Raw genomic sequence first — 27662 nt, forward strand, 5'->3', positions numbered from 1 at the left:
ATTTAGTGTTCAACTGAAAAACAAATTATGTAAAAACATGATTTAAAGTGGTTGTCTTACTTTAGATGGACTCTTTTGCCAAGAAATTCACTTATTTTTGGATAGAACCTGAGGATTTCATCTAAATTCAGCAAAATCCTGCAAACATTTTGGAAAAACAGTTCCCAGTGGAATATCATAGGAACAGAAAAGAAAGAAAGAGAGAAATGTAATTACACAGATTTAAGCTTCAGTGACTTTGAAAATAGTGGACGGGTAGCCGGGTGAGCTCCTGCTAGATTAGAACTTGGCCTTTTCCCGTAGTCGTGCCTTTTTTGTATATTACAATGACTCTTATTAACTTGACTTCAAGAGGTTGCTCTGTTTTCACTGCTGAATAAAAAACAGAAAGACGTTTTGGTATGAACATTCTCAAATATTAAGATCCTGATCAAATGGATGTTCCTAAAGATTTCCTCAGAGCAATGAGGTCACTGCCATAAAGCCAAGCAATGACAAAAACAGGAAGGACTCTCGATGTCTCCAAGTTCTACCTATAAAATGGATTGCGGGCAATGAGCTACTAGCTGAGTGCGAATCACACTAGCTCTAGTTTCAGGGACACTTCTACTAACTCGATGAATTTCTTTCTTTTCTTAAAGACTTGTTTTTCTTCCATTACCTTCATTTACTTCCATTAGTTTCTTAAACCAATCCAAAAATTTAGATATCATTATTAATTTTTTTGGAGAGGTTTTTTTGTTTGTTCGTTTTGCTATAGAGCATGTGCACTTGCCAGAAAGACAGAGAGACAGAAAGCGAGAAATCACCCTCTTCCCAGGGGGGATGGCCACGCCGCAATCCCTTCTCCATTCTCCTCTTGGGATCTTGGGCTTGCACGCACACGTGCCCGATGTGAGTTTAAGCCACCAGGTCTGGGACTTGACCCGCGGTCAGCTACATGGGAGTCCAGTGACCCAGCCATTATGCCAACTGCTGGTCCCTAGATATTATTTTTATTCATATTTTAGTATGAATGAGCTGAGGTGGAAAGAGATTAACTGGCCAAAGAATACAACTGGTACATGGTGGCACACGATTTGCATTCTGACAAAAGGTTTTTTATGTTAACTCAAGTCTTTTTTTTCTCGATGATTCTGGTTCTTTTCAGATAGTGTCAAAGAGCATTGGAGTCCTACAGTGCCTAAAGTGTCACTGAGTGGCAAGCAGGAGAAATTAAACAGTTTTGGGTCCCTACCTCTGGTTCTAATCAGAGCACATCATTATATATAAATATAGATTTAGATGGAAAGGTTCTATTTAAAGTTTTTCAGAAAAGTTCCCAAATCCTGTATCATACTGTGATGTTTCCTGAGGGTGCTCTGATTTGCACTAGCAACATTTTGAAGCCAGTGATTTCCTTTTATCTCTTGGTCTCTTGACAGTGTGAAACCTGCCTGGGCCTATGAGCCTGCTTGTGAAGAGCAGGAGATGGCAACCGGGGCCCTGTGTCACTGCCCTTGACACTTGCCCAGGGCTCCTGCACAGCCACTGTCTAAGCATCTCCCATAGCCCCGCTGGCTGTTTCCTACCAAAACCAGATCAGTTATTCAGGGTACCTGCATCCTCTTCACTGTTAGTACAACTCGGTGAGCTCTCCCCGGAGACTGTGACGTCTTCTCCAAATATCTTGAGGTAGTTCTCAATGAGAAACTGTATAAAAGAAACCTGTAACACAGAAGGGCAGAACTAGGATGCCCGTTTTCACTTGGTATAGTCAAAAATCATATTTCATTTATAAATTTTGGAGCTAACAAATAAAATACAATTCAGCATTCTGGAAAAAATGCAGATTTGATGTAAAAAAAAAAAAAAAAAAAACATCTGAAACAGTTTTTCCTGAGAAACAACTATGAGTATGTAGGGCATAGATCGTAAAATATTAATTAATATTATTAATACTTAATATCAGTGGACTACAGGTATAACTGGTGGCCAGCTTTCTAGCTAAAGATTTTGTATTAGTGGCAATATCAGGATAATTTTTAAGTAACCGACGTAGGATTTGGGGGGTGGAGGTGTATATTCTCTATTTAAAATTTATAAACTGTCCACTAGGCAAAAACTTAGAATACTCACTTTAGTGAAATAACATAAACTTGGAAACCAGAGATCGTCTATGGATCTTTTGTGAGGGAAGGAGGAAGCATGAGACTATCCTGGCTATCCGTCCCACCCTAGGCATTGGCATTGTCTTGCTTCAGGCTTGCTCTTTGTTTTAGCTTGGGGAAGAGCCTCCATTTTGGTAGGCATGTAGTGGCTCCACTGGATATTCTGGAATCTTTACCAGTTTTCTTATCATGGTACCAGAGAGCAGCCAATCACGACTGGCAGAGAAAGGCTAATGTGTGTGGAGCCCCGGGTTCTCACACGGCCCAGGCCACCTGGGAAGCGTCAGTAATGACCAGGGTTGCTAAGTGCTGTGACCACTGCCATTATTTAGAGGAGGAAACCGTGGCTCGAAAACTGCCCAAGATTACACACCCTTCCAGGGTGAGACCTAGAGTTAAACCTTGGGATGTGGAACTCTAAAACTAGGCTCTTTCTTATCTATGTTTGAGTCAATCTATGCTCTGTCTCATGAATGGGCAAGGAGAAGTGATACACGACTCCTGATTTCCCACTTAGCAACCCACCTTTCCATAAGTCACCAAAATAATATAAATGACCCTGCCACTCCAGATCTGTGTAATTAAAGTGTAACACATTTTTTAAAAAATGCCCATTAGAGTTAATATCCTGAATTTCAGGTTCTAAGTGAGGACTCTGCTCCCGAGGGCACACAAATTAGAGCCCTCATTACCTTTTTTGTAAATTCATTTTCTAGTTCTGTGCTGCAGGAAATAGGCAGCCAAAAGAGGCTTGGGGCTATGCACACGGATAAATTATATGCTGTCATCTGATTGGCCGAGGAGTGCTGCTCAATATTGTGTAACACTCCGAGGAGAGATCGCAGGAGAGCAGCGTTGGGTTTTGGCAGCTGTTCCAAAAGCCTAAACATAGAAAAACACACTCTTGAAGCAAGTGATATTACTTAGGAAGTTGTAAATACACAAAAAGGAAACAGTATATTTTCTTTGGTATATCATTTACATCCCCTAATATAAAAGACTGGAGAAAACTATCCTAAAAATACTGCCCAAGATATTTCCCTAAAACCACTACAATGTGTCTTAACCTGAGTAAACTTTCTATCTAATATCTAATTTAACATAAGTACATTAAAAAACCCTGGTAGCATTCCAGAATGTGCTCAGTGAAAAGTATAATGATGAGACTAAACAAAAATTACATTTCAAGGGTTTCCTTTAGTTTTAAGGTAGAACACAGGAATGCTGTCTCGTGTTAAGAGCCCACACTCACTCCAGGCAAGAATGCATACAAAACTGTTTTATTGGACTCAGTTCCTAAATCAGATATGGACTTCGGTGATTGGTCCTCTAGTGTAACTCTTAGACCAATGAATTCCATCTCCTATTGATATCATATATTCGGAATGTGTACAATGGTCAAGGATTACAATTTAATGACACCAGAAGAATAATGAGAATTTAATAAGAGTGATAAAATATACGTCTGTTTTTAAACTGGCCTGCATGTACGTGACCAGATGAAACTTTTTCACACTGGTCATTATTTTAGTGGATAAAGCTGTATACTATAAGTTCATGTTTGGCTATGATGTGCTGGTATTCTTTAGGTGTACCCAGAATCGAATAATTATTACATCATTACCTCTGGATTGCAGGTATTTTTTCCTCCTCGTTCTCTAGATCAATAACATCGCACCATTTATCATAAAGATTGGATGAAAATATGCTTCCCTGGATATTTCGAAGAAAATCCTAACACAGATTTTAAAAATATTATTATTCTAATGGCAAATCTACATTGGAGAAATCACAGAGAAAACATTTAGTTGAAACATCCTTTTGAGTCCCAAACTATTTTCGAGTCACCCCAGCTGTGACCTACTCAGAGAGCAGCCCCAGTTCTACACTGACTCACACACCCGGAACCAGGTGCTTGGACTTGCTCCAACTAAAACTGGATGCACAAGAGCAGTCTAGGAAGTGATGGAAAAGAACATAGACTCCTCCTGCCTCTGAAAGTCCATCTGAAAGTACCTAAGTACATTCTAGCAAACTAGTATGAACTGAGGTCTGCTGATAAATCATCCTAAACCCTATTAATTTCTTGAAATGAAATCAGCATGTATTTTGCTCGTGTATTTTAGATGGTGCTTTTGGTTCCTAGCAAGTAAAATCCTGAAATGAAATGCCCCAAATATGCACACTCACATTCATGCACATAGGCTAAGTAAGGATGGGGTCTTCTGACTTGAGCAAGGTACGCTCTTCAAGATAAACTCTCATAACAATTCATTCTTTAACTGTATAAAAAATTAACTCTTTAAACTTGTAAGCAGCAGGTTATTGGATATATACTAAAATCTCTACTGATCCCTTACACCCTTAAAAAAAAAAAAAGGAAAAAATAATCAACATTTAGCTGAAAGTTCAGGCCTCCAGGTAGTCAGGGCTAGAGGCATGCACATGTAAGCTTTCTAAGTGGTGGTCTGGAAGATATGTCATTTTATATGGCTGGCAAACGAGCCTTGATACTGTAGAACTGGACTTGGAAAAAGTCAAGAAACTGAGCCAGCAGATGGTGTGGTGGTTAAGTTGCTGGATTCCCACATGACCAGTGTAGTTCCAGTCCTGGACCCAGTGTCTGGATGCGTGTATGTGCCCCATATACAGAGAGGAGAATGAAAGAGAAGGGATTGCAGTGTGGTCATCCCCAGGGTGGGGACGGAATTTCTCACTTTCCTTCTCTGTCTCTATCTCTGTCCCCAGTGAGCACATATGCCCTATGACAAGAAATCTAAGAAACAAAAAAGAAAAAAAAGAAGTCATGAAGCTTTCATTTTCTTGTGTAAAACTGGGAAGTAAACTATATTCACCCTTACTGTATATCTCAGAATAACTTGAGAAAAAAAAGAATTGTGAGTGTTCCTGTGGTGAAACAATGACAAATGATGGAGATAATGGGTATACCAATTAGCCCGATTTAATCAATAGGCATTGTATTTTTGTACTGAAAAATCACATTGTACCCCACAAATACGTATAATTATTTTATGTAAACAAAAAAAGAAAAAAATGGGGTTAGGGAGGACATTATTATACCACCTTTCTAGCTTCAAAGGCACACCTTTTTTCTACTAGTCTTACTAAATAGCCCAAGACTCCTCTTAATAGCAAGTAGTTCCGGAAATGCCTCCGGGAACTATCGTGATTATAAGCCAGTGGTCATTTTACTCATTCTAATTTGTACTGAGTTGCTGTTTATGCAAGGAATGGTAGAATTGGGTAGAACAGAGAATAAGATAGACAAGGTCCTATTCCTCATGGTAGTGAGTGTTCACTGTGTTTCCCATGGAGTGGTTCCAACATGCTGGAGAGAGGAGCCTTCCAGCTCCGACTGGCTCTGGCTCAGAACACGTGTCTCCTTTCTGGTTTCTCAGACCCCGTGCTGCAGTCACTTGGTGGGGCTGGGTGATACAGCCAGAATACCACCAAGTAGCATATGCTAAGGGTACTGGCTATTGGGTCTCTGCTCACTGACAGCTTGCTATGGTTGGAATGAGTCTCTCATATAACCAGTGCCTATCACTGTGGTCTCAGTCCAGTCATGATGAACCAAACTGCTGCTATTTCTCCTATGGCCAAATATTAATGGGGGTTATGGAATACCAAGTGTAACTGAGATTCTAAGTTAATTTTATGAACATATTTGATACTCATTATTGTGTTTTTGTTCAGACCTGTTAATAAGTACCAAGATGGATTAACTTCTTTCTCTGTTCTATTATTTCTACTTGGAGAAATACACCTGGATGCTTGTGATTTAACTGTACCATTCAAAACAACTATTTTTTTGGTATAAATTTATTGAACTTCCAGAATTCCAAACTAGTCTTAGTTGGAGCATCTGCTTTAAAGGTCACATATGTAAGAAGAAGCTCTGAGAGAACCCAGTTACTATGTAACTGTAATTTTGGGTAGTGGATTAAGCAAAAAAAGTATTAATAAAGGATACCAAAGGTGGTTCATTTGAAAAAAAAGGCAAAAATGGTGGAATCACGCCTATACTTTTTTTTTTTTAATTTACTTTTTTGCCATAGGGTGCATGTACTCTCCCTAAAGACAGAGAATGAAGGAAAGTGAGAAATCATCCCCCAGGGGAATTGGCCACACCACACCATTCTCTTTTCCAGATTTGGGGCAAATATGCACATGTTCCTGGCATGTTTTTCAAGTCCTCCAGTGTGGGACTCAAACTGTAGAATTGGCCATGTGGGATCCAGCATCATAACCAGTGTTTGCCCCCCCAACCACACATCACTTTTAAAGTATAGGAACTAAGAGACAGGAGAAGGAATAATGATAAAAATGAATGAAGCTTTTGGTGGTCCCCGTGAGGATTTTATTTTTTTGAAAGGTTTTTTGCTATATGGCGCATACACTCGCCAGAAAGACAGGGAGACAGAAAACTAGAAATCACCCCCCAGGGAGGATGGCCACACCGCAATCCCTTCTTCATTCTCCTCTCGGGATGTTGGGCACATATGCACTTGCACACATGCACAGCGTGGGTTTAAGCCACCGGGTCTGGGACTCAAACCACGGTTGACTATATGGGAGTCCAGTGACATAGCCATTATGCCAACTGCTGGTCCCAAAGATTTTTTTTTTAATTTCATCATGAAATAAATGTTTGCTTACTGTGGTAAACATCTATAGCTATTTTCAAAAGTTCAATAAGCATTTTTTTTTTTTTTTGAAACTTTGCCTTCATTAGAAAGGCAGTGAGGAAGTCACAAAATGTAGGATGCTTGTCTTGGTAAATGTTCTGTGTGTGCAGGTGTGTATTTTGACATTTACTTTATTGTTATTACTAATTATCATTATAATTACTATTTTGCATGAAGTGTTCAGGAGTGAAGACAAAGAAGGATGAAAAGGGAAAGCGTTATTTAACATATGGGAGTTTTGAACAACTGAGGTTGCTTGGCTGTTTTCAGATTCTTAACCTGTTCTGCCTACTCTTATTCTTGGGCAATCATGACAAAGGAGACTGATAGTACAGCTTCTGAGTTTGCTGCATATGGACAATATTTGAATTTCCCTTACCTTGAAGACAGATGCTACTACAATAACAGATTCACTGTCCATGTCCACTTTGACTCTGGAGTTTAGTTTCTCCTTTAGGACTCTACATGACTTTATATTGGCCGATTTTCTGAAGATACCCTCTGTGAGAGGCCCTTTTTGATTGAGGATGAAGAGCATATCCTATGGGGAAGAAAAGGAAAGAAAAGTACATATCATTTCATATCCACAGGCCTGGAAGACAAGGTTGCTCTCTTTTTGACTACAGGAACTAAAGTATACTAGGTCAAGATGCTGGAGCTGGGAGAGGGGAAATAAATTTTGAATTCTTCTTTTGTCTCTAAATATATTTTCTTTTTTTTTTTTTTCTTTTAAAGGTTTTTGCCATAGCACATGTGCACTTGCCAGAGAGAGACAGGTATAGACAGAGACAAAGAAAGTAAGAAATCACTCCTCAGGGGCGATGGCCATGCCTTAATCCCTTCTCTTCCATTCTCTTCTAGGGATTTTGGGCGTACACACACGTGTGCCTGGCATAAGCTTCAAACAACTGGGTCTAGGACTTGAACCACAGTTGACCATGTGGGAGTCCAACACACTAACCGTCATGCTACCTTCTGGCATCAGTCTTTTTCTTTTTAAAAATTAGCTATAGGGCAGGTGCACTTGACAGAGAGAGAGAGAAAGTGGGAAAACACACCTAGAGGTGAAAGCCATGATGCAATCCCTTCTCTTCCATTCTTTCAGGATTTTGGCCAAGCATGAACACCCACCCACCTGACTTTTTTTTAAGTACCGGGTCTGGGACTTGAACCACACAGTCAGTTATGTGAGGTCTATGTGCTTTACCCACCACGCCACTTGCTGGACCCTCTAAATATATGTTGTACCCATCAATCTATTTTATATTCATACACTAAAGCATTTTAAACACTTGTTTTAATCAGGTTTACTTTTTCAGTGAATTTACACTTGTAAATCAAACTTCTTGGCTTTGAGGCTTTTGCTGAGTCACCTTTTCTTGGCCATTTTTATTTCTCATTATCCACTAATCTAGATGCCTTTCCTGAAGTATGGAAATCTTTTTGGCATGCTCATTTACCATGTGTTTATTCCCTCATAAGTGACTACAATGACTTCAAAAAGTTCATGGGAAAATGGAATTAAAGTACAAGTTTATTTTGATGCAAAATAACTTTGAGAGTGACGCTTAAGTTTTTCATCATATGCATGTTACACCGTCTTTATGTACTCCATTCCTACTTCCCGTCTCTATGCACTATTTTTTTTAAGAGATCTGAAGTATTTTACTTTTAATTCCTTCACTTTAAGCCAATCATGAAATCTCACAGTGATTTCCGGGGTGGGGACGGAAGGGCGTCATCTTGGCTCTGCCCAGCGGGCCAGACGCAGCTCGGGCAGGCGGCCTCACTGGGGCAGCTGGAGGAGCGCTGACCCCGAGCAGGTATGTGGTGTTGCAGAGCCCGAGAGCAGGTATGCAATGTCCTCCCGGCCTCTGGCTTGTGCAGCTGAGTGAGGCCGTCGCCCACCAGGGCCAGTGAGTTGGCCATCAGGTCGGCTGCCTTGGAATCGCCCTCGGCAGAGTTGACGGCAGCCTCTGCTGCTGCGAGGCCTTTTCCACGATGAATCTGGCCTTCGGCTGTGCCACCTGCTTGGCTTCCACCGCTTCTGTGATCTCCTTCCTGAAGTTCAACACTCACGTGTCTGGAGACCAGCTCCCTCTGGCATCAAAGGAGCCACCAGGGACTTGAGGATTCGGTAGTGACGGACCGCACGCAGCACACGCTCATCATAGTCCTTGCCCATGCTGGTGAGGATGCGAGGAAGCTGGCCCAGATGTGTTTTTTAGAGACTGCATTTGCTGCGACTGTTGTGACTCTTCCGAGAGACTAGGACCATCAGCCCCACCCCCACTGCACCAGCTACTCTCTCTCCTTTGGGGAGTGAACAGGTCTCTAACACACACGGCTTCAGAGAGTTCTTACGTGTCTCGAAGAAAGCTCTTTTCCAAACGCGAAGGAAATGGCTGGGAGATAACCTGAGGACTTGCCTAAGTGTCACCTGCCCACCGTGTGGAGTCTGGGTTGCCCCGTCAGGTGGACTGTTTGCTGGCAGTCTCTGCAGGCCTGGATCAGCAGGGATAGTCTCTGCCTGCTGTTCTAGGACTGCCCTTACAGATCTGCCATATATATATATATATATATCACTGTAGGGCATTTGTGCTAGCATCTCACCAGTCTTTTATTTCTATTTGCTCTGGGTGTGTGTCCTCTGCTTGCAGTGTAGAATGGCCAGGTAGCCCAAGGGACTCGGAATCTGTTGTGCCACCGCTGGGTGACACTGGGCATGGTACAAAACTTAACTAAGCCTTTTCTTCATCCCATTTGCAAAGCTAAGATAGTCATAGCTACTCACTAAGCTTTTTGTGAAAGATGCAAGGTTTGGGGTAATATCTAGCATGTACTTAGCCTGATAAGTGTTTTCAAAGCTAGCACAGGACTCCTGGCACCGAGAATCTTGCCTGCAGACTGAGCACAGTCAATGTTACCACTGACTGTGCTACACTCATTTGAAATACCACCGGCGAAACTCTACGGCTTTCATTTGACACAATTTATTAGGAGTAAAGGATTAATACATGCCAGAGGATGAATCTTTACTCTGAGACACTTGAAATACAAATCAAACACAGGGAGATGTCCTGCATTGTGAGACTGAGTAGTCTTGGAATAAGAGGTATTAAAGGAAACCCCTGACCAGCATGGAGTTCTAGGAAGAAGCTGAAAACAAAATGGGAGAGGGAGGTAGACTTACAGAGATTCATACAGAGCCCATTCTAATTCACCTGAGCAAGTTTACATGTGTTTTTGCTGTAACTGGTGGAACAGACAAGAATATTTTTTTCCTGCTGTGTTTGCCTTATGACTCTGCTATACAGAAACCAGATTTTTATTCATTGGAATAATATTATCAAAACTTCTCAGTCAAAGCAAGTGGTGTCTAATGATTTTGCCCTTTAGGGGTAGATATTGGTAAGAGCGCCTCACTCCCGCAGAGTTTTCCAAAAGGTTACAGAAAACTAAAATGAGATGTACCAGAAGAGAAGTGGGCAGGCTGCCATTCTCACAAATATCTGCGAGAGAAGCTCCAAAGAATTCTTCCGGCTTCAGGGCTGGTGGAGCCAAGCTTGGGGTATCCTGGAGAGTGCTCGTGTCTCGCCGAAACATCCAGTTTATGAAAGACCGTCTTTTCCTGACAGCCTTCTGGTCTGAATCTAAGGAAGACGTGAGAACATTAGATATAGTAGTTGGCTTCATTGAATTTTTGTTTCCCCCATCTCTATTTTTACAGCATGTTTGTTGTGATGATTAGAAGAGATAGAGTCTTTTTTTGTGAATTTCCCACATTCTGAAATTGGCTAACTGCATCCTTGTAGTGTCAACATGTTCGTTCTTCCCACATAGGATATGGGAAGTTAAATTGAGATACTCGATCAGATTCAGCTTCAGATCTCCCAGTTAATTCCTAGGCTGTACCATTTGCTGCCCACTGCGTTACATTGTGAGACACATAACACCTAGGTGTACAAATGTCCCGATGTTAAGTAACATCTGTAGATTCAGGCATCAGATGGCATTTGAAAAGCTAAAATGATTGGAAATTCCAATCAAGCAGACTTTGATCACTATCTACTTTCATAATAAGTCCCCTCCTACTCTTAGGTTTCCTTTTTGGCTCTCTGCAGGCTCAATCACAGTCAGCTCTTACCCACTGAAGAGATTTGACCCCACTGTCAGCCACCTGTTATCAGGAACAGCGACGTGAGCTGAGAGAAGGCATCTGAAGGTAGGGAAGGGACTACTCACTGTTCCTCTGCTGGCCTCTGGCTGGGCATCTGGCCTTCAGGATGAACTGGTCTTCCATATCTGGGGACGGCTGCTTCAGGAATGGCTCCTGGAGGGTGGGAGGAGAGGTGGTGCATTCTGGTCCTTGTGGCAGAAGAGCAGTGGCTTGAAGATGGCTTGTTTTAATTCCATAAGGATGCTCATGCCCTGTGCAGAGAAAATGTAAATATAGTTTGAGGCTGATGATGATAGGTATGAACAAACCTACCTTACTGTGACACACTCATACCTGCTGTTGTTCTCCTGGGGATTTTGGAATAGAGGAGTCTGTCTTTCCTGAGTGTGCATCGCATGCACTCATTCACTGAGGGAGACCTTGCATAAAGCAGGTGCCCAAGGAGTTTAGGAAAATAAAGAGGAAAAAAAAATAGCTAGATGATGGCCCAGTACTAAAACACGATGCTCTGTGAGGCCGACTCACGTGGGGTGGTTTCAGATTGGTATCTGGAGATCTCCTCGAGTATACCAAGCACGTGTGTGCCCACGATCCAGGGCTGGCTGGAGCTGGGGGTGGATCGTGGCATCAAGATCAGGTAGGGAGTGCTTTCTCTCTCTCTCTTTCTCTCTCTCTCTCCCTTCTCACACCCCTTACTAATATAAGAAATAGATAGAGTTAACATGTTGCCTTGCATGGCCTACATACGTCTATCAGTGCATTACATAATGGTGACCTTTTCTGTGTTTTCACCTGAAAATATTTAAGCTCTTCTAGTTTCTGCCTTGATCGTGATTAGATTTGTACACATTGGGCAAATCGCTTGACCTGTCTAGTTTTGCATTCATCATTTTAAACTCTTATCTTCCCTATCACACAGACTTCTAAGGATAAAAGTGAATATATTAGTAAATGTTGGTGGTTAAAATTCATTAAATAATTGGACCCACAGGTGAAGTCAGTTTAATGGAAATGTGCATTCTGGTCCTTGTGGCAGAAGAGCAGTGGCTTGAAGATGGCTTGTTTTAATTCCATAAGGATGCTCATGCCCTGTGCAGAGAAAATGTAAATATAGTTTGAGGCTGATGATGATAGGTATGAACAAACCTACCTTACTGTGACACACTCATACCTGCTGTTGTTCTCCTGGGGATTTTGGAATAGAGGAGTCTGTCTTTCCTGAGTGTGCATCGCATGCACTCATTCACTGAGGGAGACCTTGCATAAAGCAGGTGCCCAAGGAGTTTAGGAAAATAAAGAGGAAAAAAAAATAGCTAGATGATGGCCCAGTACTAAAACACGATGCTCTGTGAGGCCGACTCACGTGGGGTGGTTTCAGATTGGTATCTGGAGATCTCCTCGAGTATACCAAGCACGTGTGTGCCCACGATCCAGGGCTGGCTGGAGCTGGGGGTGGATCGTGGCATCAAGATCAGGTAGGGAGTGCTTTCTCTCTCTCTCTTTCTCTCTCTCTCTCCCTTCTCACACCCCCCTTACTAATAGAAGAAATAGATAGAGTTAACATGTTGCCTTGCATGGCCTACATACGTCTATCAGTGCATTACATAATGGTGACCTTTTCTGTGTTTTCACCTGAAAATATTTAAGCTCTTCTAGTTTCTGCCTTGATCGTGATTAGATTTGTACACATTGGGCAAATCGCTTGACCTGTCTAGTTTTGCATTCATCATTTTAAACTCTTATCTTCCCTATCACACAGACTTCTAAGGATAAAAGTGAATATATTAGTAAATGTTGGTGGTTAAAATTCATTAAATAATTGGACCCACAGGTGAAGTCAGTTTAATGGAAATGTCATTTCCCTCTGTCAGATCCAGAGCTATTCAAGAGCAGTGGGTGGTCTGCCTGCATGCTTGTCTCAGTGCTGCCCTCCAGGGGGTCCTCCCAGGTAGTGGGTCCTGGCGTGGCTACAGGGGTTGGAAACCCAGAAGCAACCACAGGAAACACTGTTTACAGAGTGGAAAACCACACCCGTAATCACTGGGAGTTGCCTGCCAAGAAGTTTGTTTTGGTCTTTCATGCTTTAAATTGCTTCCTCTTCACAGAATTTGCCAAGATCCTGTACTGTGATGTGCATTTCACTTGTCAGGAATAGAAGGAACTTTCCTTTTCTTTCTCTTCTGGTTGACCAGTGACTGTAACTCAGTGAGCTATTGCTTTGCCTTTTCATCTGGCATAGATACAACAGCGATGCTCTGTTTGGAACAAAAATTACAGCGTCCTCCCATTTTTATGGTAAAAGTGGTTACTGTGTTGGCAATCCAATAGAACCAAGTCACAGGATGACCATGAGTCAAGCCACAACTGAGAACGACGAGCATGGTAAAATGCATGTTTATTATAGCTGCTTAGGGGCCATCATAAATGACGGGCTCCTAGGATTCCTCAGGGCCGGTCACTATGCACAAAGTGGTTCTAAGCCTGAAAGTTACCATCTAGACATTGCTTTAGCAAGTTAATGCATCTCATTAAAATACATATATTTTAGGACCAGTGGGTGGTTAAGGTGCTGGACTCCCGCATGGCTGACTGTGGTTCGAGTCCCAGACCTGGCAGCCTGAAACTCATGCTGGGTGCATATAAGTGCATGCCCCAAATCCCAGGAGGATGATGGAGGAGAAGGGATGGAGGCACAACCAGCCCTCTTGAGGGGTGATTTCTCACTTTGCCTTTCCCTATCTCTCTCTGTCTTTTTCCGGCAAGCGCAAGTGCCCATGGGGGAAAAAATTAATTTAAATTTAATTTAAACAAAACATATATTTCCAGTCTTTGTTTTCCTTCTTTCACTTACTTTATTGCTGACATTTGCAAAGGATGTCGACATTCATTAAAAAACAAAAAAACAAAAACAGGAACTAGGTGGGTGGATTTTGTCCTCAACTATGTATTTGGTGACTCCCTGTAGTCTAAGACTAAGAATGTAGTTTTTATAGGAAAGAAAAAAATGGTATTTAAAATTCTTTAGACCATTTGAAAACATATTGAATGACACAGTAATGTCCTCATAGGAGTTGTAAAAAGGGTAGGAAGAAGATAATGCAGGTAAAAAGCTCTGCTCTATAACTTCTAGAGAAATCGTCACCTCCACAGTACTGCACGGTCTGCCGCAGACCCTGTCTCTTCCCTGGTTTTAAGCTCTTGACTTCTCTTAACCACACTGAATAAATTTGTTGATCCAAGATTTTTTTTTTCTTTAGGGATAAGTTGTTCTAATAACTATTTTAGGAGTGGTTTAATCTATTCATCAATAAACACAAGAAGAAATACTGGGAAACTCAACCTAACAGCAAAGTACAAGTTGGTTTGTCAGGGAAGAGTGTAAACTCTGAGCATGATTATCTCCTCTTCTGTATGGTGCTGAGAGAAGTTCTAGGCAGATAACAGTGTCCTGTAAACACTTGTACTTGCGTTCAGAGGCAGGACTGGATTTTAAAAGCTGCCTAGTGGTTAGGAGGTGGAACACATAATCCAAGACCGGAAAATGAAAAATAAATGTATGGGAAGAAAGAAATCCCAGTCTATTTTTATTTCATAATAATTTTTTTTTTTAATTCAAGAAAGTTTTCTTTGCCAAGGCAAAAATCAGAAGGGAAAAATTCATACTTTTCTCCCCACCATATTACAAGCTGCTGAATAAAAACAGGTTATTAGGTGTCTGGGATAGAGGAAGTACTTGTCAATTATTTATTAAATGCATAAATAAAAATTACATGCCATTTTTATTTTTATAGGTTTTAAAGCTTAAGACCAAATAATCAATACATTGAGACTTTATAGTTATAATTTTTGAACCCAATCAACCCCATTTTAGATTTTTCCTGATACTTACCAATGAGTGGGTATGGGGCCTTGTCCTCACCAGAACGGACACACAGCTGGTAATCTCCCTCAGAGCCCTCGGAAACAAACAAACAGAAACACTAAGCAGATCTTTCATAGCAGATCCTCGAACAACAACACGTTTCCTTAGTGTTTCTGTTTCCCAAAAGGAAAAGACGTGGCACCTGTGTAAATGCTATCTTACTATTCTATCCATGGGGTGGCCACAGTGTCTGAGTTAACAGCTCTCATTTCAGTAACCCCCAGTTCTCTTCTCAGCTTCCAGCACATGACCTCCGGTTTCTGCAAGGTCACAGAAGCCACATTGCAATTAGCCCTCTCGTTCTGAGGGACCCATGGAGTAAGAGACCACATTTATGCCCCTTCACTAAGGAATCAAAGTTTCATCCCGAGAGTGCTGCCTGCTGTGTCTCCCGACTCCTCGGACAATGCTGAGCTCTACCTCCGTGTATCCCTGGCCACACAGCAGGCGCTCAGAGAGACACGTGTGCCGTGACAGTACTTGGGCACAGGAGAACTCGGGATGCGTCAGACGCTCAGTGTCTGAGCCAGGGAAGACAAATGCCCAATAGGCCTTGAGGAGGTGGCCGAGCGAAGTCAGCTTATTGGCTTTTGTTCAGAGAAGCCCCTGTCTGGGGATGGAAAGAATAAGACGCTGAAAGAATAAAAGTGGCCATATGCAGAAATTGTTATTCGCCAGTGGAATTATTGCCCAGAAATCCCAGAAATCCTACTTGAAACAAACAAATATAGGTTCTACAGACTCTGCCAAATTATTTGGTCTTCCAGAAGCAGCTAAAGCAAAAGTATATTTCAAGTGGAGATATTGTTGACAGGCACTATGATTGCCCTTGATTCCTGATTGAAAATCAAGGCCTCATCCATACTAAGTGGCCCAGATTCAGAGGCTATCTACACACACACACACACACACACACACACACACACACAAAGTTAAATCTGCTCAAAATTGTATCACAAGTAGAAGGTAAGATCTAATAAAAACATTTTCTATTAAGGTAGGAGTTGAAAACAATGGAATTCCTCAAGTTGGGCATATACAGATCATCAAATAGCCCTAGTTCTTTAAAAAAAGAAATTCTTTTATGTCTGGTACTACTGATCACTTTTAGCAAAGGAAAATCACAAATATATGATAAAACTAGCTGTATTCTATTTTAAGTCAGTATCTCTAGCCCCACCTCTAAAACCACTCGCTTTTCCAGATTCAATCCTTATTCAGGGAACATTTATTAGTGCAGAGGTGTCTGCTTTATTCTGTGGAGAAAACTTAACTTTTATTTTCAATGTATTTTTAAATTCTAGCAGTTTAGAAATCACTAATTTCTTATGGCAAATTCTGATTTTCTTGAGTTTCTAAGGGACTTTGTTATCCCACTTGGTCAACCAAAATTTTAATACAAATCTTGGACATTATGTCACAATTGCAAAGAGTTTTCATATTTAGAGAGACTTGTATCTAAGGAGCATTTAAATATACTTGGAATAAGTTGTATCTAAATATAACTCAGATATCTATAATAATCAGTTAATCAGTTTTGTGAAGGGAGGTGCTTTATTACATATGTACATATACACATATACACCGACATACCTACACATGCTTGTATGTATATATAAATATATATGAATCTCAAAAATAAAAATTGAAGGCTTTTAACTAAAATTAGCTTGCAGGTAACTTACAGTTATCCCTAGTATTTGCAGTGACATCTTGATAGTATCGTTCACTGTGTCTGAATTGGTAACTGTTATATTTACAGACTACAAAAAAGAAATGACAAAATAAGCTCAGAAATAAGAATTTTTAAAGCAGAGGATTATATATTTATTGTTAAATTACTATCCACGACTACAGGTAAAGTTTGGTATCAAGTAACGATACAGTTAAGCACATGTAGAGCACAGACCCTTCGTTATTATTGATTTTCATTCCTTTATATACTGTGAAGCCAGGAGAAAGAATTTCAGAAAAATGCACATTTTTCTCAAAATAAGGAATTTCTGATACTCAAAAGTTACTGACACTCTGCAAGGACCAGGGACTAGTCATCACCTCTAGACTGTTTTCATAATGAAGAGGATAGTTTAAAAGGAGAAGGTGGACCTTTTATCTGTCTTTTTAAGTTGTGTTTTCATAGTATGGCTTTATTTCTTTACATATTACATATTCATTTCTAGTAAAATCATAATAAGAACGGGTTATGAAAGACACCTTTTACGAACCCTTAGGTGGAACCAGCAGTTGGAGTAATGGCTATGTCGCTGGACTCCCATATAGTCAACCGCTGTTCAAGTCCCAACCCAGTGGCTTACACTCATGCTGGGAGCGTGTGTGTGTGTGTGTGTGTGTGTGTGTGTGTGTGTGTGTTTGTGCCCAAGATCCTCAGAGGAGAATGAGGAAGAAGGGATTGTGGCATGGCCATCCCCCCTGGGAGGCGATTTCTCGCTTTCTGTCTCTCTGTCTCTGTCTTTCTGGCGACCACATATGCCCTACAGTAAAAACCTCTCAAAAAAAGAAAAAGAAAAAAAAGAACCATTAGGTACTGAGAACTTTCTCTGTGGGTAGGTATCATGGTTTTAATATTTGCATTATTGAGATCTATTTAGACAATTAAAGAGAGCCAATGAATTGAGGAACCAAGACTTAAAATTTTAGAAATGTAAGTTTCATTCCCAACTCTGCCAGTAAATAAGTTACTATAATAACTCTCTGCTACACCTCACATAGAGAAACTACTCTATAAAATAGAAAGACAAGTTGCAGAAACTAAACTGAAAGGAAGTTAATAGCTATGGTGCTTAAGCTTGGAAAAAAAACATTGCATGTTCCACGTCTATAAACTGCATTGATATTTTTTCCAAACTTAGGCACTATGTCTGACATGGCTTGCTCTTATATTCATATTGCTTTATATTCATATTGCCTGGGATTTACATGTACAAAGACACACATATGTTTTATATGAAAAGGTATTTTTTCACACCATATTTTCTAAATGCTATCTCTCTCTCCCCTTCTTTTGTTCCTCCATCCCTCCCCTTCTCCCAGTCTATTTCTCTGTTTCTTGTAACTCTTTCTTTCATTCTACCTAACTCAGGAATTTGGAATTTAATTTTTGGTCTTAAAAACACTTAGAGGGGGACCAGCAGTTAGCATAATGGCTATGTCGCTGGACTCCCATGTAGTCGACCACGGTTTGTGTCTCAGACCCGGTGGCTTAAAATCACGCCAGGCACATGTGCGTATGTGCCCAAGATCCCGAGAGGAGAACAGAGGAGAAGGGATTGCGGCATGGCCATCCCCCCTGGGGGGTGATTTCTTGCTTTCTGTCTCTCTGTCTGGCGAGCGCACGTGCCCTGTAGTGAAAACCTCTAAAACAAAACAAAACAAACAAAACAAAAAACAAAAACAAAAACACTTACAGGTACACAGTCCTTGATATCTTCAGTGACGATTTGGAGGGGAATGCTCTTTGGCTGGTCCTTCTCTTTAGCAAGACTTATATACCTAATCAAATTATACAATAACCCCAAATAGGACAGTATAAATTAGTTAAGAGCTTATTTGCAATTCAATCTCTATTGCTAGTCAATATACTTTATGTTATGTTTAAAAGCATATGGAGAGCCATCCAGGTGATGTGATTTGGGTGGCTGGATCTCACATGGCCAACTGTGTGGCTGGAGTGCTGGGTCTGGGAGCCTGAAAAACACAATGGGCACATGTGTGTGCATGCCCAAAATCCCAAGAGAATGGAAGAGAAGAGATTGCAGTGTGGTCATCCCCCAAGGGAGGTGATTTTTCACTTTCTCTCTCTCTTCCTCTCTCTGTCTCTCTCCAGTGAGCACACACACTCTACTGTAAATATATATAATATATATATATTATGAGTGGGAAAAATATTTCAAAGAAATAAGGTGTGACTCAGAAAATTACAAGTTATAATATGAGACTTGGGCAGAAGATCAAGTCCTTGAAGCATTCCTTCCTGAATTGGAGGGCCCTGGGTTAGTTGCTTTGAGAATTGCTTGACAGAGTAACCTGTATTTATGAAGATTTAATTTCTATAGTGAGATTGATGTTAACTCGAATCCACATGGTGGAAAGAAGGGAAAGATCTGAGTGGTAACCAGAACTTTTTCGAAAATTAACAAAACATATATGAAAATGAGAGAAGATTATTTACAATAGCAGCCAGGGTAAATCTAAACAAGAACTTATTATTAAAGATAATAACAATTTCTAATAAGACAAATGGCGAGTAGTTTGGGGGCACTGCTTTGTAGAAATTTACATTCTTTTATTGAAGTCAAACATTTAAAATAAGTAAACTGACAAAATACCTTTGAAGGAAAGACTGCCATTGTTCCTTTACTTCTGAAGAACTATGATTTTGAAAAAAAATGGAAGAAAAAATAAATGACAAAATATTTATGCAAACATTAAGACTTATTTCTCAGATAAAAATATCAGCGGCCAATTGTTATGATGTGGATGCATGTCTGAGTTGTCCTTCCTCCATAATTGCCCATTAGAAGGCCTATTCTTTTATGGGCAGTATTACAGTGTTACAATGATGAGGAGTAGACCTCATAGTGGACAAGAGGTTGCTTTGGAATATAAACACTTGATGGCACCCATGTGATGCAAGCTGTGTGATCACAGGCAAGTCACTTAGCTGCTCTGAGCACTGGGGATGGGGGGATATTGGACAGCGACCCTAGACCTTGCTGCATCTACTCTCCTTCTATAGCCCCCAAACATCCACTCTCCAAATACCTCATAGAACCTGCCAGAAAAACACAGATTGAAACCAAAGGAAATTATTCGAATTAATAGTTCTCTCTATTTAACTATCCACTTGCACATAAAAATGTCTTTGGACAAAGTAAAAGGTACTCAAATGTCAATAGGAAAGGTGAAAATGTGAGCCACTGATTTCATATACAGTTGGATTAAAATGTTTTCCTTTGTAAAAAAGAAAATAGTTTAGGGAACATTTAAATGACATTTTTCTCTAACTTAGGCAATATCAAGTTCCCTGTATCCTCCCATAGCTAACCCATTCAAACGCATGACTAAGCTCTGAGACTTACCGGAAGGTAACCACAAAGTTCACTGTGGGCCACCCCAAGAAAAATGACCTCTCGGCACAGGGGCTGCCATGTTTTCCCACTTCGTCCACGTAGTCAGCTGTCCATAAGGTGTTTAGTGGTATTTTGTTTTTTATCTTAAAGCATTTTTTATACCTAGAAAGATCATCAAGCAAGATCTGTTAGTTTTCTCTCTTTATTTTTTAAGAACATCTTAAATTTTTAATCCTTTCTTTGCAAGTTACCTAGACTACTTTTGATCAAGAAAACTGTATAAAGTTAGTAACAGCCACAGTGATGCTATGAGGGACTGGATTACTTGGCTGGTTTTGGTTGCTGGCTTCTAGTTTCCAGCATTAATTACTGGCAGACAGCCTGCCCCTTTTCATTGATGTTCGGGTGATCTTTGTTTTAAACCATCTTTGGTGGGTACTCTGCTGAAAGTTGATTTCTATTCTGAAGGCCCCCTTGGTCATTTGGAGAATTGTCAGGAACAATGAGTCCTTGCCAAGTCAATAAATTAGCTTCATCAACCTAAATGTTATGGAAGTTTTTCATTCCACATTTGTGGATTTCTTCAAGTTCCTTCATCAGCCTCCTGCTGGCTGCCATCTTGGATCTGGTGCTGCTGCTTTCTCAGACTGTGTCGTTGCTAGCCTGAAGGCTGGAGGCCCCGCCTATTAGTTGTTTGTTTCTTCTTCTTCTTTTTTTTTTTTTTTTTTTTGAGAAAGATTTTCACTATAGGGTGGTGTGCTGGTCAGAGACAGAGTGACAGAAAGTGAGAAATCACCGCCTCCCCAGAGGGAGGATGGCCACACCACAATCCCTTTTCCTCTCGGGATTTTGGGCATGCCGGCATGGGTCTGTCTTGAGTTTCCAGCTGCTGAATCTGGGATTGAACTGTGGTTGGCCACGAGGGAGTTCAGTGCTTGAACCACTATGCCACCTGCTGGTACCTAGTTTGTTTCTTAAAAATCATGGGAGCCATGGATATGTAGACTGGCTTACATAGCATGTGCTTGGTGAAGCCTGGCCCAGGAAGGCTCTGAACATACTTTATCAATGACAGCAAGCAGGCATAGGAGGCATGGTCTATTTTTCTGAATGCTGAGTACTGAGAATGGCCATATTCATATATTAAAGGCACCACTTTGTTGATTTTTTTCACCAAAATAAACTCATATTTTAATTTCATTTTTTTGTGAAATTTTTAAGTACCCTTCAAAGCAGTATTTACAAGACAGATTTTATCTTAAAAAACAAAAATTATTGGGGCCAGCAGGTGATGTAGGGGTTAAGGTGCTGGATTTTCACACAGCCAACCACAGTTGGAGTCCTGGACTTGGAGGCTTGAAAATCACAGGTCACCACAGGCCTTTGTGAGCCAAGGGAAATAATTCCAGCCCATAAAGTCTATGTAGGGGTTAGACAACAGTAGATACAAAAACTCGTTAGCATAATACCTCACATATAATATGCCCTGATGCATCATACCCATTATTACTATTACTCCAGTTAAATATAGCATTTCACAAAATTAGTACTTAATCTTCCATGTCTTATCTGTGACATAGTATAAAAGGGAATCTGAGTAAGGGCAGCAGAGAAGAGTTCTATTTTTCTCTGGTGACTAAAAAGCTTCTTGGTGGGATTTTATTTTTTGAAACATTCTTTGTCTTTCCTGATATTCCATAAGTAATAAAGACAGAGATGGAACAGGTTAACAGATGGCCAGACCAATCTATTTCTTCCACCTACCTGCCTCTAGACACACATTAAATAATTACTATTTTGTGTGCATTGGTTGCATTTGAGTTCAGGGTTGAGAGGAAAGTGTACCCAGCTGGCTCTGTCTCCAGCATAAATTCCAACTTGTCATTTGCATCTTCCATTTTTATTACCACTCCCAAGATGGTACCCTTGTTACTGATGATCAAGACTGTTGCCTCTCCTACCTAATCTCCCTGTGTCCATTTTTATCTACCTGTCAGTCCATTGACTATCAACAGCCAGAACTATATACTAAAAATATTTACCTAGTACAGTCACTCCCTGAGTTAAAACCCCTTCAGGATAATATTGTTTCCTCTTCTCATGGCCTACTAAGACTCTCCCATGACTAGATCCTTGGTTACTTTTCCAGTCTTATACCTGACACCATGTCCCCTGCATTAGGCTCCAGTCACACTGGTCTTCCTTGAGACCCTCCCTCTGAAGGACTGAGCGGTGGCTACCTTAGATCTGCTAGTCCCTCAGCCTAGAAGTTTTAGCTGCCTAGTCTAAGAATGGAGGCTGCTTTTCATCTGCTAGGTCAGGTTTAAATGTCATCACTTGAGATGACCCCTCTCTAACAATGTCTCACCTTTTCCTATCTATTTTTTTATCGGAAGCACTAATCACACTTTGCAATTTTCCACTCTCGTATTTTTACCATCTGTCTGTAAGCCCCAGGCAAGTAGGATCTTGCCTGTTACATTTTTGATTGTACGCTCCACAGAACAGCATAGAAAACGACCTCCATGAATTCATGTTGAATAAAGTATTAAAATAAGAGAAAAAAATCACTTATATTTTCCATAGTAAGGATTAGTGAAATGCATTTTATGACAATCAGGAGTGCACGAGTGTATACATACCTGGTATTAGCCACAAGTAACAAATTCTTGAAGAGGAAGAGGTGCCGCTTCTGCCTGGTCTGGTCTCTTCTGAATTCCACGGGGCCATGGATCAGCAGAGTATAATTGGCATCCTCCTGCGATGTGGTTTTCTCACTGTGGGTGCTCACTTCAGAAAGGCTTTCACTGCCACACATCAGACATTACAGAACAACTAGTCAAAGGTCTAGTATAGGATAGGGTTTTATGCTAAAGTTCAAGGGTGACGTATACTAAAAATTATGACCTCCATTTCAGGAGTCATTGAGTTATGATTTTTAAAGCTTTTAGAAGAGATGAGGTCACTTAGGGAGTTGAATGGGGAACAAGTTTAAAAACAGATCCCTGCGGTGGGACCAGCAGATGGTATAATGGTTTTGTTGCTGGACTCCCAGGTAGTAGACTAAGGTTCGAGCCCTGAACCAGGCAGCTTAAAAATCACTCCAGGTGTGTGTGCGTGCATGCCCAAGATCCCTGGAGGACAAGAGAAGGGATTGTGCTATGGCTATCCTCTGGAGGGTCATTTCTCCCTTTCTGCCTCTCTGGCAAGCGGATGTACCCAATAGCAAAAATCTCTCTAAAACCAAACCAAAACAAACAAACAAACAAACAAAACAGATCTCTGGGACATGCCAATTCTTAGAGGTAGAGAAAAGAAGAAAACAGTAAAGCAAATTGTGAGCTGTCAGGGGAAGGGAAGAATCAAGAGGCCAAAAAAATTAAGAATAGGCAGAATGGCCCTCATTCCCTAATCCCTGATCTCATGACTATGACATGGTAAAAGGGATGTTGCAGGTGTGATTAATAGTATGAACCTTAAAATTGGAAGATTATCTTAATAGGGCAAACTAATCATATGAGGCCTTAAAAATCAGAACAGCATCTGGTTACAGTCAGAGAGATAACACAGAAAAGGAAGTCAGAGAAATGTGAAGTGTGAGAGAGACTTGACCTACCACTGCTTGGCAGGAGCCACATAGCATAAAAAGGAACATAGCCAGCCCCTAGGAGAAAACACCAGATGCAGGTGACAGCCAGCAAGGAAAATGGGACCCTAGTATTACAACCTCATGGAACTGCAGTCAGCTGAAAACTTAACTGAGCTCAGAGGCAGATCCTTTTCCAGAGCCTCCAGTATGGAATACTACTCTGATAGACATTGATGAACATGATGGGACCCTAAGCAGAGGATCTGGTCAAGCCCACCCGGACTTATGACCCACAGAACTGTACACCATGTATTCCTGTTGTTTTAAATCACTAAGTTTGTGGTAATTGGTTTTATAGCTGCATGGAAAAAAAATGAAAACAAATGTTGGTACCTGGAAGTGGGATGCTGATGTAATAAATACTTAACTATGTAGAAGTGGCTTTGAAATCAGCAGTAAGTGGAAATTTCTGGAATTCTTCTGAAAACACTGGAAGAATTTTGAGGAGCGTAACAGAAAAAAAATTCTACATTGTCCTGAACAGACTGTTAGAAATTTGAACATTCAAGACTGCTGGTGAGGGCTCAGAAGGTATTGAGGAGCTTCACGAGAAAACCTGACTTGCCTCAGAGAATAGCTGAATCATCACAAACAAACTGGAGGTGGAAATATGGATTTTAAAGTGCTCAAAACAAAACAAAACAAAAAACACGTCACTGTAAACTGGAAGAAAAGAGATCCTGATTATAAGTGGGCAAAAAACTTAGTGAAATTGTGCTTTGGAGTTATATAGAAAGCATTTTAAATGGTGAACTTAAATATTTAGGTAAAGAGATGTTCAAGTGATGTACGGTAAGGGGTGACCTGTTTGTGTGAGGGTGTGTGTGTGTGTGTGTGTGTGTTCAGGGAGAGGGTTCTTGCTGCCTCCAGTAAAATGTGAGAAGTAAAAGAAAAATGGAAAGGGACCAGCAGTTAGCGTAATGGCTATGTCGCTGGACTCCCACGTAGTCGACCGCGGTTCGAGTCCCGGACCCGGTGGCTTAAACTCACGCCGGGCGCGTGTGCGTGCGTGCCCAAGATCCCGAGAGGAGAATGGAGGAGAAGGGATTGCGGCGTGGCCATCCCCCCTGGGGGGTGATTTCCTGCTTTCTATCTCTCTGTCTGTCTCTGTCTGTCTGGCGAGCGCACGCGCCCTATAGCAAAAACCTCTCAAAAAAAAAAAAATGGAAAGAATTGTTAAATAAGAGAGAACCAGAGTTTGATGATTTGAGAGGGTCTCAGCCTCTCCAGATGCAAAAGATTCTGAAATTAAGAGGATGCTTCAGAAAGTATGGTATACAGGAAAAGTTGAATGTGTAGTGTACTATGTGTTTCAAAAACACAAAGATTTTCTAAATAAGACCTCTGATACCTGTACAACATTCTAAATAGACAAATGGGATTACATCAAGCTAAAAAAAAACTTCTGCACAGCAAAGGAAACAATAAATAGACAGCCCTGCATGAGAAAAAAATATTTGTAAACAATACTTTGGATAAGGAATTGATAACTAGAATATACAAGCAACTCATATAGCTCATTTGCAGGAAAAGTAAATCCAATTAAAAAATGACAATTGATCGGAACAGACAGCTCTCAAAGGAAGACATACCAATGTCTAAAAAGTATGTGAAAAAAAATTGTTCAAAATCTTTTATTGTAAGGGAAACACAAATCAAAACCACACAAAGTGTCGCCTAACCGCAGTCAAAATGGGCATGATCAAAAACTAAGACTAACAAGTGCTGGTGAGGTTGTAGAGAAAAGGCAAAGCTTATGAGTTACTGGTGGGAATGTAACTTATCATGTTACTGTGGAAAACTGTGGCGGTTCCTCAAGGTCTAAAAATACTGACTTGTCGGAAAAGTCTATGATTTTCTGTGCAAAAATCCGTCATGACTTTTTTGATGACCTAATAAAATTACTGGTTGGCCCAGCAATCCCACTATTGGGTATATAACCAAAGGATAGGCTATCACTGTTGAGAAGACATTTGCTCATCCGCATTTATTGCAGCACTATTCATAATAGCTAAGACATGAAATCAACCTAAGTGGCCAACGACTGATGAATAGATAATGTGACACATATGAATGGAATGCTACTCATCCATAAAGAATGTACTCCTGCTATTTGACACAAAACAGACAAACCTAGAAGATATAATGCTGAGTAAAAGAAGTCAGGCTATGAAAGACAAACACTATGTCCCTGCTTTACATATAACAAATGCACATGTATTTGGCGTGTTTTTCAAGCTGCTGGGTCCAGGATTTGAACCACATGGGATCCAACTGCCTTAAATCACCACACCATCTGTTGCCCCTCCCCCCCACTGTATTTCTCAATGAAAAATATAATCACATATCCCTAATGTTTTAAACCACTTTATATCATTAAAAAGTATATTTTATTCAATCACCCACAATCTATGCTACTTAAGTCACTATGATGCACTCTGCAAGGAAGACTGAAGTAGATCTAACATTTTTTTACTCACTAAGCACTTAAAATATGGAAAAAAGGAAACACAAGACAATGCGTGACTCAAAATATATAAAGCAAAATGACATAGAGATTTGTGAACAAGTAATTACAATTTGTTTTCATGTGAGATAATCGAGGATTCTGAAAAATTACCTCCCATCTTAACTAAGTCAGATTCAAATTTGGAGAAAAACATTGCTTGAAAGCACCAAATGATACTAGAAACATCAAAAACTTTTGAAGTCCAAGGACATGCTTAGATATTATTTGGTTGAGCTGTAAAAAAAAGCTTTAAAAGGACTCTGTAGTCATAATATGTAAAACCAACTGGATTGAGCAGAGAAAAAATCTCTTTCAGACATAGAACAGACATTGTCATAGACCTACAGAAAACCATCTCCCACAAAGCCAAGAAAGTGTCTCCCCTGAGAACATAAAGCCTGCTCTCTTGAGCTTGGCAGCACTAAAATCTGTAGAAACATAAGTACTTTTCATGAATCCAGTGCTGAAGTTAAGAATTAGTTCATATGCTTTAGAGAAAACAAGACAGAACACTTCCTGGGACCTCTAGTCTGTTCCGATGATCAAAAGTGGTATATTAAAAGACTACCTTGTGTGGTGAAGCTTTAAATGACCACCCGACAGCTTGAAGTGCTTTTTGATTGACTTGAACATCTTTTATTCTCAAATTCTTGGCACTGAGAATCGATCCTGTCTACAGCACTTGGTAGGGCACTGTAGACAAATCCACGAAGCTCAGGATTCTGCAGTCGTCAAGGCTAGCAGCCACTGTGATGTCAAGGTTCCATGGCTCATGCCATAACTGACAAACTGACATCCCTGCTTCCTGGTTTTTCTGCCATCTTGTAACTTTTCAAAATGAAACTTTTTTAGATAACTGTTGACTCATATGTAGTTATAAGAAATAATACAGAGTCCATAAACTTTTATTTGATTTCCTCAAACAATAGTTTCTAAAACTATAGTATAATATCATGACCAAGATAGTAACAGTGATCCGCTAAAGATACTGAATATTTCCATTACCATAAGCATCTTTTATAGTACCTTTTCCCAGAAACACCAACTTCCTTCTCACCTCTACCACCGTTTTAATCACTGGTGACCACCAATCCATTCTCCATTTTTATAATTTTGTCTTTTCAAGAATGTGTTATAAACAGATCATGCAGTATATAACTTTTGGGATAGGCATTTTCACTCAGCATAACAGATTTCATCAAATTGTCACAGGTATTTAAAGTCCATTTCTTGGAATTGTTTCATAGTACGCCATGGTATGGGTGGGCTGCAGTTTGTTCAACCATTTACCTTTTGAAGGACTTCTGGATTATTTCCAATATGAGACTATTATGAATGACACTGCTATAAACATTTGTACATAGGTTTTTGAATCAGTATTTCATTTTTCTAGAATTAATGCTTAGAAGTGTGATTTCTGGGTCATACAGTAATTGCATTTTAAATATATATA

At 40.4% G+C, this 27662-nt stretch overlaps 1 protein-coding gene across 1 annotated transcript; it reads right to left on the reverse strand.

Annotated features, from left to right (window-relative positions):
- On the reverse strand, positions 1-26904 carry LOC102496990 (rho GTPase-activating protein 20). Its single transcript, XM_006153158.2, has 15 exons — positions 26778-26904; positions 22694-22858; positions 20061-20213; positions 19308-19349; positions 18387-18471; positions 16647-16724; positions 14929-14995; positions 12057-12128; positions 11105-11290; positions 10334-10512; positions 7239-7400; positions 3775-3884; positions 2843-3032; positions 1599-1707; positions 1-372 (listed from the first exon to the last, which is right to left on the reverse strand). Exons 1-15 carry the CDS (start codon positions 26840-26842, stop codon positions 275-277), a joined length of 1761 nt encoding a protein of 586 aa, XP_006153220.1. The 5' UTR covers positions 26843-26904; the 3' UTR covers positions 1-274.
- Positions 26905-27662: the final 758 nt, after the last annotated feature.

Source organism: Tupaia chinensis, unplaced genomic scaffold (genome assembly GCF_000334495.1).
Source record: "Tupaia chinensis unplaced genomic scaffold, TupChi_1.0 Scaffold000362_1, whole genome shotgun sequence".
NCBI lineage: Eukaryota > Metazoa > Chordata > Mammalia > Scandentia > Tupaiidae > Tupaia > Tupaia belangeri.

Excerpts from the sequence above, each read along its gene's own strand:
- LOC102496990 (XM_006153158.2), bottom strand. The coding sequence starts at position 26,842 with ATGTTCAAGTCAATCAAAAAGCACTTCAAGCTGTCGGGTGGTCATTTA. Across the intron at positions 22,859-26,777 it reads TTAAAGCTTCACCACACAAG|TGAAAGCCTTTCTGAAGTGA; the intron begins GTAGTCTTTTAA and ends GATGTGTGGCAG. Across the intron at positions 12,129-14,928 it reads GGCCCCATACCCACTCATTG|GGCATGAGCATCCTTATGGA; the intron begins GTAAGTATCAGG and ends TTCTCTGCACAG.